We start from the raw sequence: 15,661 nt of genomic DNA on the forward strand, positions 1-15,661 counted from the left end.
TTCCTATATTTGGTTGAAAATTTGTCGTTTGATTGTTTCTGATTAAAAGCTGATCTTTTTTATTTTAAAAATCACATGAGTTGATGGAAATCCTTTTTGGTTAAAAATTTAATTAAATTGTTAAAAACAAAATTTTAATTGATTTTTTAGTAAAAAAAACTCGATTTTTTAGTAGAAAATTAAACTTTTTGTTTTAAAATTTATCTCTAATTGTTGAAAATTTAACTGTTTTGTTAAAACCTCTTTTTTTATTTAAACTTATTTTTGTACTGAAAATTGAACTTTTTCATTTTTGGTCACAAATGTTTTTTTTTTAGTTGCAAATTTATTCATTTCGATGCGAATTTAACTATTTTATTGATAATTTAAAAAAAAATTGAAAACCAATTTTTGAACTTCAAAATTGAGCATTTCATTTAAGTTTTGTTTATTTATTTAGTTGAAAATTCATCTTTATAGCTGAAAATTTAACTATTCTATTGAAAAATTCGCTTTTTTTGTAAAATTTAATGCATGTGGCTAATATATCAAATTCCATTTCGATAAATTAACATTCCTAAGGTTTTAATTAATCATATTACGTTTTTAATAAAATAGATGAATTTTCAACCAAGAAAATTAATTTAATATCGAAAAGATGAATTTTAAATAATGTACGTGAATAGTTAAATTGTCTGTTAAGAAACATTATGTTTAACAAATTACATAAATTTTTCAACCAAAGATATGAATTTTCAAACCAAAAAATCAATTCTTAATAAGTAGTTTAGTTTAAATAAAAAAAAAGTGGAATTCAATAAGAAAAGACAATTTTTCAATGAAATATTTAAGTTTTTAATTAAAAACTATGAATTTACAACTAAACAGATGCATTTTTAATGAACAAAAAATAAATTTCTACCAAAAGAGATGAATTTTCAACAAATTAGTTAAATTTTCAACCAAAAAATTAATTTTCAACAAAATTGTTGCATTTTCATAAAAATAACTAAATTTTAAATCAAATCTTCAACAAAATATATGAATTTTCAAGTAAAAAAATTCCGTCTAAAAAATGTAATTTAAATAAAAAAGAATGAATATTTTCATAAAATAGTTAAATTTTCAAAGAAATAAAAATTAATTTATAACAAAACAGTTCAACTTTTAACTACAAATATGAATTCTCAACGAAAAATGTAATAGTTGATATGCTAACCAAGAAGATTTCAATTTTAAATTTGGAAAAAGTTAAATTTTCCAGGAGATATTTTAATTTTCAACTCAAAAGGAATTTTTTGAATTCAAGCATTTGAATTTTTAACCACAAAGAAGGTGAAATTTCAAGAAAAATGTTAAATTTTCAAGTCTAAATGAAGAATTTTCTACAAAAAATTTGAATTATCAACTTAATAGTTGAATTTTCTGATAAAATAGTAGCATTTTCAAATAAAAAGACGAATTTCTAACAAAAATATATGACTCCTTAGAAAAATTGTTGATTTTTCAAACAAATAATAACATTTTTCACCCCCAAAAAATGAATTTTTCCACGAAAAATGTAATAGTCGATTTTTTAACCAAGAAAATTTTAATTGTTGATGAAAATAATGGAATATAACCAGGAAACGCGAATTTTTCACATAATATTTAAATATTCAACCCAAACAGATTGCATTTTGAATCAGAAAAGACGTGCAATTTTAAACAAATTATTAAATTTTCAAGTCAAAATGAATAATTTTCAACAAAACAGATTAATTCTCAATTTAATGGTTAAATATTTCCAAAAATTACTATTATTTTTAACCAAAAAGGACGACTTTTTTAAAAAAAACTTGTTGAATTTTCAAACTAATAATAAGATTTTTCACCAAAAAAGTTGAATTTTCAACGAAAAAAAAATAATTTTCAAATAAGAGTAAATGGATTTTCGTATTCGATATTGCGATAAACAAATCGCAATTTTGATCATTTATAAAATAACATTTTAGGCCCTGATTTTACTTTTAATTAACCTCTGAGACTTATTTTTAATTTAAAACTGTTTAGTTTGTAGACTAAAACTTACTGGCTTCTAAAAATCGAATCCCCTGCTTTACTAAATTTATATTTGGTGTAGTAATAGTATTCAAAATTTTTTTTTTGGTTTTGTTATGAAAGTAAATGAAACCCTTTTTGTGTTCTGTGATCAAAATTAATCTAGAACGATAAAAAATATTTTTTTCCTCTTTTCAAATAACATATAAATATTTTACATTTCAATTAGAATTAAATTTTTCATCTTTTATTATGTCAGGGATCACTGCCCGTCCCCTTTTTTACCGTTATCCCCATTTTTACCATCCCCTCCCCCATCTCTTAAATATGTAAAATCACCTAAAATATCTAAAATCGGGAATTCTGACCCCTTTTTCCCATTTGGTTCACAAACTTTCGAATTATTTTTCAAATTATTTTGAAGATTTCAAAATATCTCAGATAATTTAAATGATTTCCGAAAGATTTCAAGCATTCCAGCAAGATTTTAGAAGATGTCAAATATTTTAGAAGATTTCAAAGATTTAGTGAAGATTTTAGAAAGATTCAAAGTATTGCACGAAGATTTAAAAGATTTTACCGAAAATTCAAAGATTTCAAAAGATCTCAAATATTTTTAAATATTTTTAAATATTTCAAAGATTTTACGATTATTTTAGAAAGATTTAAAAGATTTCGAAAGATGTCAAGGATTTCATAAAAATTTCAAAGATTTGAAAAGATTTCAGGTTTTAAAAATTTCAACACATTTCAGAAGATTTTGCAAAGATTTCGAAGATTTCAGAAAGATTTCAAAAAGATATCAAGGAGTTCAGAAAGATTTCAGAATATTTCAAAGATTTTGCGAAGATCTTAAAAAGATTTCAAGGATTTCACAAAGATTAAAAAAATTTCACATTCATTTCCAAGATTTTAAAGATATCAGGAAAATTGGAAAATATTTCAAAGATTTCACGATTATTTTTAAAAAATTAAAAAGATTTCGAAAGATTTTAAAAAATTTTCGAAAGATTTCAAGGATTTCAACGATATCAAAGATTTTAAAGATTTCGCAAAGATTTCAAAGATTTCAGAAAGTTTGAAAAAAGATATCAAGGAGTTCACAAAGATTTTAGAAGATTTCAAAGATTTTGCGAAGATCTTAAAAAGATTTCAAGGATTTCACAAAGATTAAAAAAATTTCGCATTCATTTTCAAGATTTTAAAGATATCAGGAATATTTGAAAATATTTCAAAGATGTCACGATTATTTTAGAAAAATTTAAAAGATTTCGAAAGATTTTAAAAGATTTTCGAAAGATTTCAAGGATTTCAACGATATCAAAGATTTTAAAGATTTCTCAAAGATTTCAAAGATTTCAGAAAGTTTGAAAAAAGATATCAAGGAGTTCGCAAAGATTTCAGGAAGATTTCAAGGATTTCAACGATATCAAAGATTTTAAAGATTTCGCAAAAATTTAAAAGATTTCAGAAAGTTTGAAAAAAGATATCAAGGAGTTCACAAAGATTTCAGAAGATTTAAAAGATTTTGCGAAGATCTTAAAAAGATTTCAAGGATTTCACAAAGATTAAAAAAATTTCGCATTCATTTTCAAGATTTTAAAGATATCAGGAATATTTGAAAATATTTCAAAGATGTCACGATTATTTTAGAAAAATTTAAAAGATTTCGAAAGATTTTAAAAGATTTTCGAAAGATTTCAAGGATTTCAACGATATCAAAGATTTCTCAAAGATTTCAAAGATTTCAGAAAGTTTGAAAAAAGATATCAAGGAGTTCGCCAAGATTTCAGGAAGATTTCAAGGATTTCAACGATATCAAAGATTTTAAAGATTTCGCAAAGATTTAAAAGATTTCAGAAAATTTGAAAAAAGATATCAAGGAGTTCACAAAGATTTTAGAAGATTTCAAAGATTTTGCGAAGATCTTAAAAAGATTTCAAGGATTTCACAAAGATTAAAAAAATTTCGCATTCATTTTCAAGATTTTAAAGATATCAGGAATATTTGAAAATATTTCAAATATGTCACGATTATTTTAGAAAAATTTAAAAGATTTCGAAAGATTTTAAAAGATTTTTGACAGACTTCAGAAGATTTTTAAAGATTTTCGAAAGATTTCAAGGATATCATAAAGATTTCAAAGATAACAAAGATTGGAAAAGATTTCAGAAGGTTTAAAAAATTTCATCATATTTCAGAAGATTTGAAAGATTTCGCAAAGATTTCAGAAAGATTGCAAAAAGATATCATGAAGCTCACAAAGATTTCAAGGATTTCACAAAGATTTAAAATATTTTACAATCATTTCCAAGATTTTAAAGATATCAGGAATATTTCAAGCATTCCAGAAAGATTTCAGAAGATCTCAAATATTTAAAAATATTTCAAAGATTTCACGATTATTTTAGAAAGACTTAAAAGATTTTGAAAGATTTTAAAAGATTTTCGACAGATTTCAAGGATTTCCTAAAGATTTCGAAGATATCAAAGATTTCGATAGATTTTTAAAGGTTTTCGAAAGATTTCACGGATTTCATAAAGATTTCAAAGATATCAAAGGTTTTAGAAGGTATTACAAAAGTTTTAACATAATTCAGAAGATTTGAAAAATTTCCCAAAGATCTCAGGAAGATTTCAAAAAGATATTAAGGAGTTCACAAAGATTTTAGGAGATTTCAAATATTTTGCAAAGATCTTGACAAGATTTCAAGGATTTCACAAAGATTAAAAAAATCTCATAATCATTTCCAAGATTTTAAAGATATCAGGAAAATTTCAAGGATTCTAGAAAGATTTCAGAAGTACTCAAATATTTTAAAATATTTTAAAAGATTTCACGATTATTTTAGAAAGATTTAAAATATTTTCGAAAGATTTCAAGGATTTCACAAAGATCTCACGAATATTTTAGAAAGGTTTAAAAGATTTCGAGAGATTTAAAAAGTTTTCAAGGATTTCATAAAGATTTCTAAGATTTAAGGAATATTTCAAAAAGATATCAAGAAGTTCACAAAGATTTTAGAAGATTTTAAAAATGTTGCGAAGATCTTAAGAAGATTTCAAAATTTTCACAAAGATTAAAAAGATTTCAAAAAAATTTTAAGGATTCCAGTGATTCCACAAGATTTCAGAAGACTTCTAAGATTTGAAATTTTTTAGAAGCTTTAAAAGATTTACGAAAGATTTAAAAAATTTCAATAATTTTACAAAGATTTCATGAAAATTTGAAAGATTTCAATATATTTCAGATGATTTCAAAGATTTCAGAAATATTTCAAGAATTCCAAAAAGATTTCAGAAGATTTCAAAGATTTAGTGAAGATTTAAAAAGATTTAAAGTATTGCACGAAGATTTAAAAAAATTGACAAAAAATTCAAAGACTTCACGATTATTTTAGAAATATTTAAATATTTCGGAAGATTTTAAAAGATTTCAAAAATTTTCGAAAGATTTCAATGATTTCATAAAGATTTCAAACATATCAAATATTTGAAAAGATTTTAGAAGGTTTCAAAAATTTCAGCATATTTCATAAGATTTTGAAGATTTCGTAAATATTTCAAAGATTTTAGAAAGATTTCAAAAACATCAAGGAGTTCACAAAGATTTTAAAGGATTTCGAAGATTTTTCGAAGATCTTAAAAAGATTTCAAGGATTTCACAAAGATTTCGAAATATCTCAAAGATTTTAGAATAATTCAAAGATTTCGTGAAGACTTCAAGATATTTCAGAAGATTTCAAGTATTTCACCAAGTTTCTAAGATATTTCAGAAAGTTTCCAAGATTTCGCAAATATTTTACAAATTTCATAAAGATTTGAAGGGTTTCACGAAGATTTCAAAAGATCTTAAATATTTTAGAAGATTAACAAGATTTCTTGAAGATTTTAGAAAGATTTGAAGGATTTCACAAAGAATGATTTTACAAAGATTTCAGAACAAATTAAAAATATTAATAATAGTTCGAATATTTTGCGAAGATTTTCAAAAGATTTCAAGTATTTCACAAAGATTTCGAAGATTTCATAAATATAAAAGATTTCCAATAAGTTCTAAATATTTCACAAAAATTTCCAAGATTTTACAAAGATTTAAGAAAACTTTAAAAGATTTTAGAAAATTTTAGAAAGATTTCACAGGATTTCTAAAAGATTTCAATGATTCCACAAATATTTCAGAAGATCTCAAAGATTTTTAAAGATTTTAGAAGATTTCAATGGTAGCACAAAGACTTAAAATTTCAATAATTTTACAAAGATTTCACTACGATTTAAAAAAAATTAATGATTTCACAAAGATTTCAAGACGAAACAAAATACTTGAATTCTGAATGAAACATTTGCATTTTCAATTAAAAAAAGATGGATTTTAAACAAAATAGTTAAATTTTCAACTAAAAAAGATATTTTTAAATCAAAAAAAGAAGCGTAAAGTTTGCAGTTTAAAATAAATTAAATTTTTTTTTTAAAACTGAATTTTTAACAAAGTAATTCAAGTTTAAACCAAGTAATTTAATTTCAAACAAAAAGTTAAATAATAAACCGGAAAAATGCATTTTTCATACAAAATATTAATGTTCTACCAAAAAGACGAATTTTCAACCAAAAATATGAATTTGAGACAAAAAACCTCATTTACATCGAAATATGGATTTACAACCAAAAATAATAATTATCAACAAAAAAGTTCATTTTGAACCAAATAGTTTAATTTTCAAATGAAAATTATGAGTAGCTAACGAAAAGTCAATTTTCCACCTGTTTGTTTAATTATTTACCCTGAAAGATGAAAATCTATATCAAAGAGTTAATTTTAATAATAAAAACAAGAACTTTCCGAATAAAAATTTTCATTTTTAACAAAAAATTTAATTTTTAACCCAAAAGTTGAATTTTCAACAAAATTATTCATTTCTTACCGATAAGTTAAATGTTCATAGAAATAGTTTAATTTTCAACCGAATAATTCAGTGTTATACAAAAAAATAATAATTTTAAAAAAAGTTCATTTTCAACTAAATAGTTTAATTTTCATACCAATATTATTATTTGTCAATAAAAAAGTCAATTTTCTACTAAATTGTCCAATTTCCAAAATTGAAAGATAATTTTTTAAATGAAAAAGTTCATTTCATATCCAAAAATATGAATTTTTAAGAAAGCGGTGAATTTTTTACTAAATTGTTGAATTCTAAAACCAAAAAAAAAAGAATACTTTTCAACCAAACAGTTGCATTTTTAATTTAAAGAAAAGAAAATTAAATACCAACAGACAAAAAGTTTCGTCAGAAATTAAATTTTCAATGAAATTGTTAATTTTTTACCGTTAAGCTAAATTTTCATAAAAATACTTTAATTTTTAACCAAATAGTTTAATTTTGTACTAAAAATAGTAATTTTCAACCAAATAGTTAATTTTTCTAACCAAGATTATTAATTGTCAATACTAAAATACGAATTTATTACCAAACAGTTAATTTTGAACCAAAAAATATGAATTTTTAACAAAACGGTAAATTTTCTACCAAATTGTTGAATTTCAAAACCGAAAAAAAAAATTTCTGAACAAAAATTTTAATTTTCAACCAAAAAGTAAATTTTCAACCAAAAAGTAAATTTTTAGCCCAAAAGTGGAATTTTCAAGACTGAAACGAATGAATTTTTTACGAAAAAAATAATTTTCAATTAAATAGTTGCATTTTTAAACAAAAAAGATTAAATTTTTACCAAAAGAGATGAATTTTCAACCAAAAGCTGAATTGTTAAATTTATAGTTTAATAAATAATTTCCAACAACAACAACAAGAAAAAACGAATTTTTTCAAACAAAATAGTTAATTTTCAACCAAAGCGACGAATCTTAAAAAAAGGGAATTTTTTAAAAAGTAGGTTAACTTTAAACCAGATAGTTAATTTTTTAAGCAAAAAAGACCAATTATTAATTAAAAAGTAACATTTTCAACAGAAAAAAACTAAATTAAATTCAACTAAAATGATGAATCTTCAACAAAAGAAATGCATTTCTAAAAAAAAATAAAAAATTGTAAACAAAAGATTATCTTGCAACCAAGAAAATTGATTTCGTAAATTAGAAATATTTCAATTTTCACAAAATAGTTCATTTTAAACCAAGGAGATTAATTTTTTTTTTCAATACATTTTTTCAAAAGTAGTTTATATTTAAACCAAATATTTCGTTTTTTAAGCAAAAAAGTCAAATTATCAATTAAACAGTAGTATTTTTAACTCAAAAAACTAAATTAAATTAAATTAAAATGATGAATCTTCAACAAAAATAAAAAATGAATTTTTAATGAAACGGTGAATTGTCTACCAAATTGTGAAATTTCAAACAAAGCAAAAAAAATTCTGCAAAATAATCTTAATTTTCAACAAAAAAGTACATTTTTAACCCAAAAGTTAAATTTTCAACACTGAAAAACATCAATTATTTACAAAAAGGAATAATTTTTATTTAAATAGCTGCATTTTTAACCAAAAAAAGATTATATTCAACCAAAAACTGAATAGTTAGATTTTCAATAAAAAAAGTAATTTTCAACAGCAAGAAAAATACGAATTTGCAACAAAATATTTGATTTTCAACCAAAAAGATGAATCTTTAAAAAAAATTTCTATGAAGTAGTTAAAATTGAAAGCAAATATTTAATTTTTTAACCAAAAAAGACGAATTATTAATTAAACAGTGGCTTTTTTAACAGAAAAATGAACTAAATTAAATTCAACTAAAATTATCAATTTTCAACAAAAGAAATAAATTTCTCAAAAAAAATTCAAAATTGAAGCCAAAAGATTATATTTTAAGAAAATTAATTTTGTAAATAATAAATATTTCAATTTTCAAGCAAAAATATGAATTTTCAACAAAATAGTTCATTTTGAACCAAAGAGATGAATTTAAAAAAATTGCACTTTTTCAAAAGTAGTTTATATTTAAACGAGATAGTTAATTTTTTAAGCAAAAAAGATGAATTATTAATTAAACAGTAGTACTTTGAACGGGGAATTGTCTATCAAAATGTAGAATTAAAAAAAAAAAAAATTCTGCAAAATAATCTGACTTCTTAAACAAAAAAGTACATTTTTAACACAAAAGTTGAATTTTCAACACTGAAACAAATAAATTATTTACGAAAAAGAATATTTTTTAATTAAAAAGTTGCACTTTTAACCAAAAAAGATGAAATTTCTACCAAAAGAGATTAATTTTCAACCAAAAATTGAGTAGCTAGATTTTTAGTATAAAAGTAATTTCCGACAACAACGAAAAAGCGAATTTTCAACAAAATAGTTTATTTTTTAACAAAAAAAGACAAGTTATTAATTAAATAGTAGTATTTTTAACCGAAAAATTAATTAAATTCAACTAAAATGAAAAATCTTCAACAAAAGATGTCCATTTCTAAAAAAAATTCAAAATTGAAACCAAAAGTTTATCTTTTAGCCAAGAAAAGTAATTTTATAAATAAGAAATATTAAAAATTTCAAACAAAAATATTAATTTTCAACAAAATAGTTCATTTTGAAGCAAGGAGGCGATTAAAAAAAAACATTTTAAAAAAAAGTAGTTTACATTTAACCCAAATAATTAATTTTCTAAGCAAAAAAGACAAATTATTAATTAAACAGTAGTATTTTGAACTCAAAAAATTAAATTAAATTAAACTAAAATGATCAATCTTTAACAAAAAATGAACTTCTAACAACAGCAAAAATACAAAATATTATTTTTTAACCAAGAAAATTAATTTTTTAAATATTAAGTACTAGAATTTCTAATAAAACGAGATAAATTCCGAATTAAAAATATAATATGAGACGTCTCAGTCGAAAATAGTTGAGCTTCTTTTATAAATTAATTAATCATTATAAATTATTATTATTAAAAATTTAATTAATTCTTCTTAATTTAGTTTTCATTTAAGCGAAACAACGAGAAAAAGGGGAAGTTTTTGGGAAAAAAAAGAATTCTTGAAAAAAAGGGAAAAGAGAAAAATAGGGGAAAGAGCCTAAATTCTGAAATATCAAAATTATTTTCAAACTTATTTATTTATAATATAATTCTACCATTGTATGAGTATTTTTCGCAAATTTTATAAGCTGTTTAAAAATTTTGCATCAGAAACCGTACTATATGGTATCTGAGTTTGTAACTTTACTTCCACTGGACCCCCCCCCCCCTTCCCCCGCCCTTCCAAAGAAAATTGTTAAGGTAGTTTATGGATGGCTCCTAAACAAAAATCCGTATCCACTAACAATTTTCGTAGCTTCTCATCCATTCTTGACGATTGCATCTCATCGAAATTAATGTTACATTTCTGACTAACAAGAACGATAGCTAATGAAGTGATGTTTTTGGCTCTGTTTTGGCATCCGCAATTTGATGGAATTTGTGGTGCTACCATGATTTGGTTGGTTGGTGTTGGGATGGCAGTCGTCAGAGCAGGTAATTGAAAACATCTTGGAATTTGATACAAAAAAAAAATTAATGTCATTTTAATTTAACACCTCACACAAAATTACACCATTAAATAAATACTAATCTAATAAAAATAGACTCGACGAGAAAGAATGTAGCATGCTAATGGGCACAAATTTTTTCATGTCTATTCAAAAGATTAATATTTAATTGTCCGAGAATATCTTAAGTTTTCAAGTCAAATTTTTATCTTTATCATTTTTAATCTGCAGATAAATAGTTTATAAGTATATTATTATAAAAATTGACAGTTTTTATTTTTTTTTAATGCCGAAAATTTAATTTTTACATGTATTTTAATTTAAAAAATGTCCCTTGCTTAAATATTTAGGGGACGCTAAAACAATCCCCAATTTTCAGTTTAAAAACATTAATTTTAAACCATATATTTTAATTTTTTTAACAAACTGTTGAATTTTCAAGCTGAAAAACAACGAATTTTCTAAAAAAAAAAAAAAAACATTTCAATTGTCAACCAGAAAATAATGAATTTTAAATAAAAAAGTTAATTTTCAACCAATCAGTTGAATTTTCAACAGAATTGTTAAAATTTTAGTTAAAAAAATAATCTTTCGAGAAAAAAACGAATGTTCAACACAGAATGTTAATTATCTACCCAAAATTCAAATTCTTAACCATATAGTTGAATTTTCAACCCAAGAATATTATTCTTAAAAAAAAAATGATTTTCAACCAAACAGTTGAATGTTCAACAATATAGGTAAATTTTTAGTTAAAAAGATTAATTTTCGTCAAAAGTAAAGCGAATTTTCAACACAAAGGATTATTTTCTACCAAATAAGACGAATTTTAAAGAAAATAGTTGAATTTTCTACCAAACTGTTTAATTTTCAAGCGATAAAGACGATTTTTCTACAAAAAATTTGATTTTGCGGTCCAAGAATATAATTTTTCAACAAAAAAGTTAATTTTAAATCAATCAGTTGAATGATCAACAATGTAGTTGCATTTTAAGTATAATAATGCATTTTTTTAAAGCAGGAAACGAATTTTCAATGCAGATTATTAATTTTTTTTACCAAAAAAGACGAATTTTTAATGAAATAGTTTGACCAAAAAGAACATTAATTTGCAACACAGGAGAATAATTTCTAATCAAATAGTCGCATTTTTAATAAAATAGTTTTATTTTGTGCCATATAGTTGAATTTTTAAGCGAAAAAGACGATTTTTCTACAAAAAAGTAGAATTTTTCACCCAAAAATATGATTTTTTAGAAAAAAAATTAATTTTCAACCAATTAGTTGAATGTTCAACAAAATAGTTACATTTTGAGTTAAAAATTAAATTTTTATCATAACGAAAACGTGATTTCAATGTAGAAGATTAATTATTTACCAAAAAGACGAATTTTTAACAAAATACATACATTCTTGGCTAAATAATTGAATTTACAACCAAACTCTTGAATTTTCAAGCGAAAAAAAAAGATTTTTATAAAAATCTGTAGAATTTTCAACCCAAGAATATGATTTTTTAACAAAGAAAATTATTTTCAAGCTTTCAGTTGAATGTTCAAGAAAATAGTTGAATTTTCGTTTAAAATAAATATTTGAAAATCAAATAATTGAATTTTGGACCAAGAAAATTGAATTTTTAACAAAATAGTTTCATTTTGTACCAAATAGTTAAATTTTCTACCAAACTGTTGAATTTCAACCAAATAAAAGATTTTTCTAAAAAACATTAGAATTTTGAACCCAAGAATATGATTTTTTAGCAAAAAAACAAAATTTTCCACCAATCAGTTGAATGTTCAACAAAATAATTACATTTGTGTAAAAAATTTAATTTTTATCAAAAAGAAAATGAATTTTCAATACAGAAGATTAATTTTTTACGAAAAAGGCGAATTTTTAACAAAATACATACATTTTTGGTGAAATAATTTGATTTTCAAGCGAAAAAAAAGATTTTTATACAAAACTGTAGAATTTTCAATTCAAGAGTATGATTTTTTAACAAAGAAAATTATTTTCAAGTAATCAGTTGAATGTTGAACAAAATATTCGAATTTTCATTTAAAATAAATATTTGAAAATCAAATAATTGAATTTTTAACCAAGAAAATTAATTTTCTATCAAAAAGACGAATTTTTATCAAAATAGTTTCATTTTGTACCAAATAGTCGAATTTTCTACCAAACTGCTGAATTTTCTACCGAAAAAAAAAACGATTTTTATAAGAAAGAGTAGAATTTTTAACCCAAGAATATGATTTTTAGCAAAAAAAAAAAATAAATTTGTAACCATTTAGTTGAATGTTTAAGAAAATAGTTAAATTTTAATCAGATAAAATTTAATTCGTATCCAAAAAAAAAAAGAATTTTCAATACACAAGATTAATTTTTTACCCAAAAATAAGAATTTTTAACAAAATACATAAATTTTAAACCAAAAAGATTAATGTTCTGTGAAAAAGACGAATTTCAAACAAAATACATAAATTTTTTAACCAAATAGTTGAATGTTCAAACAAGAAGATGACTTATCTACCAAAAAGTAGTTACATTTTTATTTAAGAAAAAGTAATTTTCAATAAAAAAAGTTATTTTCTACAAAACAGTGTAATATTTTACCAAATTGTTGGAATTTTAAGCGAAAATATGAATTTTCGACAAAACGATTGAGTTTTCAACTCAAGAATTATGAATTTTTCACGAAAAAGTTAAGTTTCAACCAACCAGTTGATTTTTGAACAAAATAGTTAGGTATTCAGTCAAAAAATTAATTTTTAACCAAAAAAACAAAAACAAAAAACGATTTTTCAATATAGAAGAATAAGTTTTTACTAAAAAAGAATTTTTTAAACAAATTACAGAAATTTTTAATCCAAAAGTTAAATCTTCATCCAAAAAATTAACTTTTAAGGAAATAGTTAAAGTTTCAACCAAGTAGTGTATTTTTCAACCTTAAAATATGCATTTTTGACGCAAAATTTAACGGTTGATATTTTATCAAAAACATACTTCAATTTAAATTAAAAAACATTTTTATTTACCCAACAAAAACGAACTTTCAACAATGTGCTTAAATCTTTATCTGAAAAAGATCAATTTTCCAACGATCATTTGAATTTTTAACAAAACACATAAATTTTCAACCAAATAATTAAATTTTGTATCAAATTGTTGAATTTTTGAACCGAAAATAAGAATTTGTTAAAGAAAACAGTGACGTTTTGAAGTAAAAAGTTAATTTTCAAGCGAAAAGTGTCTATCAAACTGTTGAATTTTCAACAAATAATATTATTTACTAAATACCACAAAAAATGCGTTCAGAGCTTAAATTATATAAATTGAATAGTAAATTTAGTCATGTATTATTTTCCGTAACCGAATTATAAAATCATGAACTTTTATTAACATTTTTCTATCAAAATCCATGTAAAAATTTTAATTATCTCAATTCTTTGAGTGACAAAGGTCCATTTTTCTGTACAATTATTGTTCTGCAGGTTCGAAATGATGAAAAAAATAAAAAAAATTTTGCTTAATTTTAGTTTTGAATACCATTCGTTATATTTACATCTAAAGTGGTATTAAATAAAAGGGGCATCTAGAGAAATCATGATCCATCAGCTTTTGTGACCCTATTTAGCTTAAAAGCTCCTTGAAAAAAAATGTAATTTAATTATTTGTACTGAAAATTCATTTCCATCTCTCCATCATAATTGTCGCGGCCAATGTAACAGTCTTAATTTTCGACCAAGGAGCTTAAATATAGGGCAATTTTTGTCTTTTATTTAATAGTTCGCACATAAAACTTCTCTCGGCGCTGGACGCATCATGGGCAGTAAATGCGAATAATGGTCTTCAAGCTCATGGGCATCCTCACTGGCTACAACTACAACTTGCGGCAGCAAAATTGCTCGATTTAGCGCTTTTATTACCTGCACATCGTCTTCCTCAGTTCCAAATGTAAGTCCAACTTTCATTAGAGCTTGTCTAGTTTAATTTTCATTTTTCAATTATTTATTATTTAATAATAATTGATATGACGAGCAATCAGAATTCGCGCGCTTTTCTCTAAAAACAGGGGAAATAATAATTCAACCATATTTTTCTTACACAAAACTTTTTCTACATAAAGTTTTTCCTACACATAATTTAATACTGTTATATTTTTTTTTCCTACACAAAATGTTTCCCAAACAAAATTTTTTCTACATCAGATGTTTCCTACACAGAATTTAATACTGTTATATTTTTCCTATACAACATTTTTTCTATACAGAATAATTCCTACACAGTATTTAATACGGTTTGATATTTTTATTTTTTTGTGTCACAATATGTTTCCTATACAGAATTTAATACTGTTATTTTTATTTTTTTTTTTCCTACACAAAATATTTTCTACACAAAATGTTTCCCAAACAAAACTTTTTCTACATAAAATGTTTCCTACACAGAATTTAATACTGTTATATTTTTCCTATACAAAATTTTTTCTATACAGAATAATTTCTATACAGTATTTAATACGGTTTAATATTTTTATTTTTTTGTGTCACAATATGTTTCCTAAACGTCATTTAATACTGTTATATTTTTCCTATACAAAATTTTTTCTATACAGAATAATTCCTACACAGTATTTAATACGGTTTAATATTTTTATTTTTTTTGTGTCACAATATGTTTCCTACACAGAATTTAATACTGTTATTTTTATTTTTTTTTCTACACAAAATGTTTCCCAAACAAAACTTTTTCTACATAAAATGTTTCCTACACAGAATTTAATACTGTTATATTTTTCCTATACAAAATTTTTTCTATACAGAATAATTCCTACACAGTATTTAACCCTTAAACGGCCAAAACGCTACTACCGGTACACTGCTTTTGAACGGCCAATTACTAAGACAATTCGACACTAGAAAAAATTGAGACACATATATTTTTATTGCTTAAGCTCTCCTCTTTCCGACGGTGCCAATGAAATTCCTCAAAAAATTGATTTATTATCCCAAAATGCAGTTTAAACAAAAAAAAAACGTGATTTTTCACGATAAACGATGCGCTTTTCGGAAAAATCATCAAGAATAAAAAGTTCTTGTAATCAGCCAAGGAATACGCCTGAATTTTTTCGAAGCGTTTTGAGCAAAATTTT

The 15,661-nt window shown here is 22.9% G+C and overlaps 1 protein-coding gene across 2 annotated transcripts in view; it reads left to right on the plus strand.

Annotated features, from left to right (window-relative positions):
- The window catches only part of LOC117178058 (protein dopey-1 homolog), a 178,781-nt gene that overhangs the window by 122,217 nt on the left and 40,903 nt on the right, over positions 1–15,661 (plus strand). The window contains exons 21-22 of one of the 2 annotated variants that reach the window (XM_033369267.1): positions 10,478–10,489; positions 14,296–14,463. In XM_033369267.1, the coding sequence (XP_033225158.1) occupies positions 10,478–10,489; positions 14,296–14,463 (180 nt within the window). The remainder of the gene's footprint in view (positions 1–10,477; positions 10,490–14,295; positions 14,464–15,661) is intronic. The other variant, XM_033369268.1, reaches the window with a different exon arrangement.

Source organism: Belonocnema kinseyi, chromosome 8, assembly GCF_010883055.1.
Source record: "Belonocnema kinseyi isolate 2016_QV_RU_SX_M_011 chromosome 8, B_treatae_v1, whole genome shotgun sequence".
NCBI lineage: Eukaryota > Metazoa > Arthropoda > Insecta > Hymenoptera > Cynipidae > Belonocnema > Belonocnema kinseyi.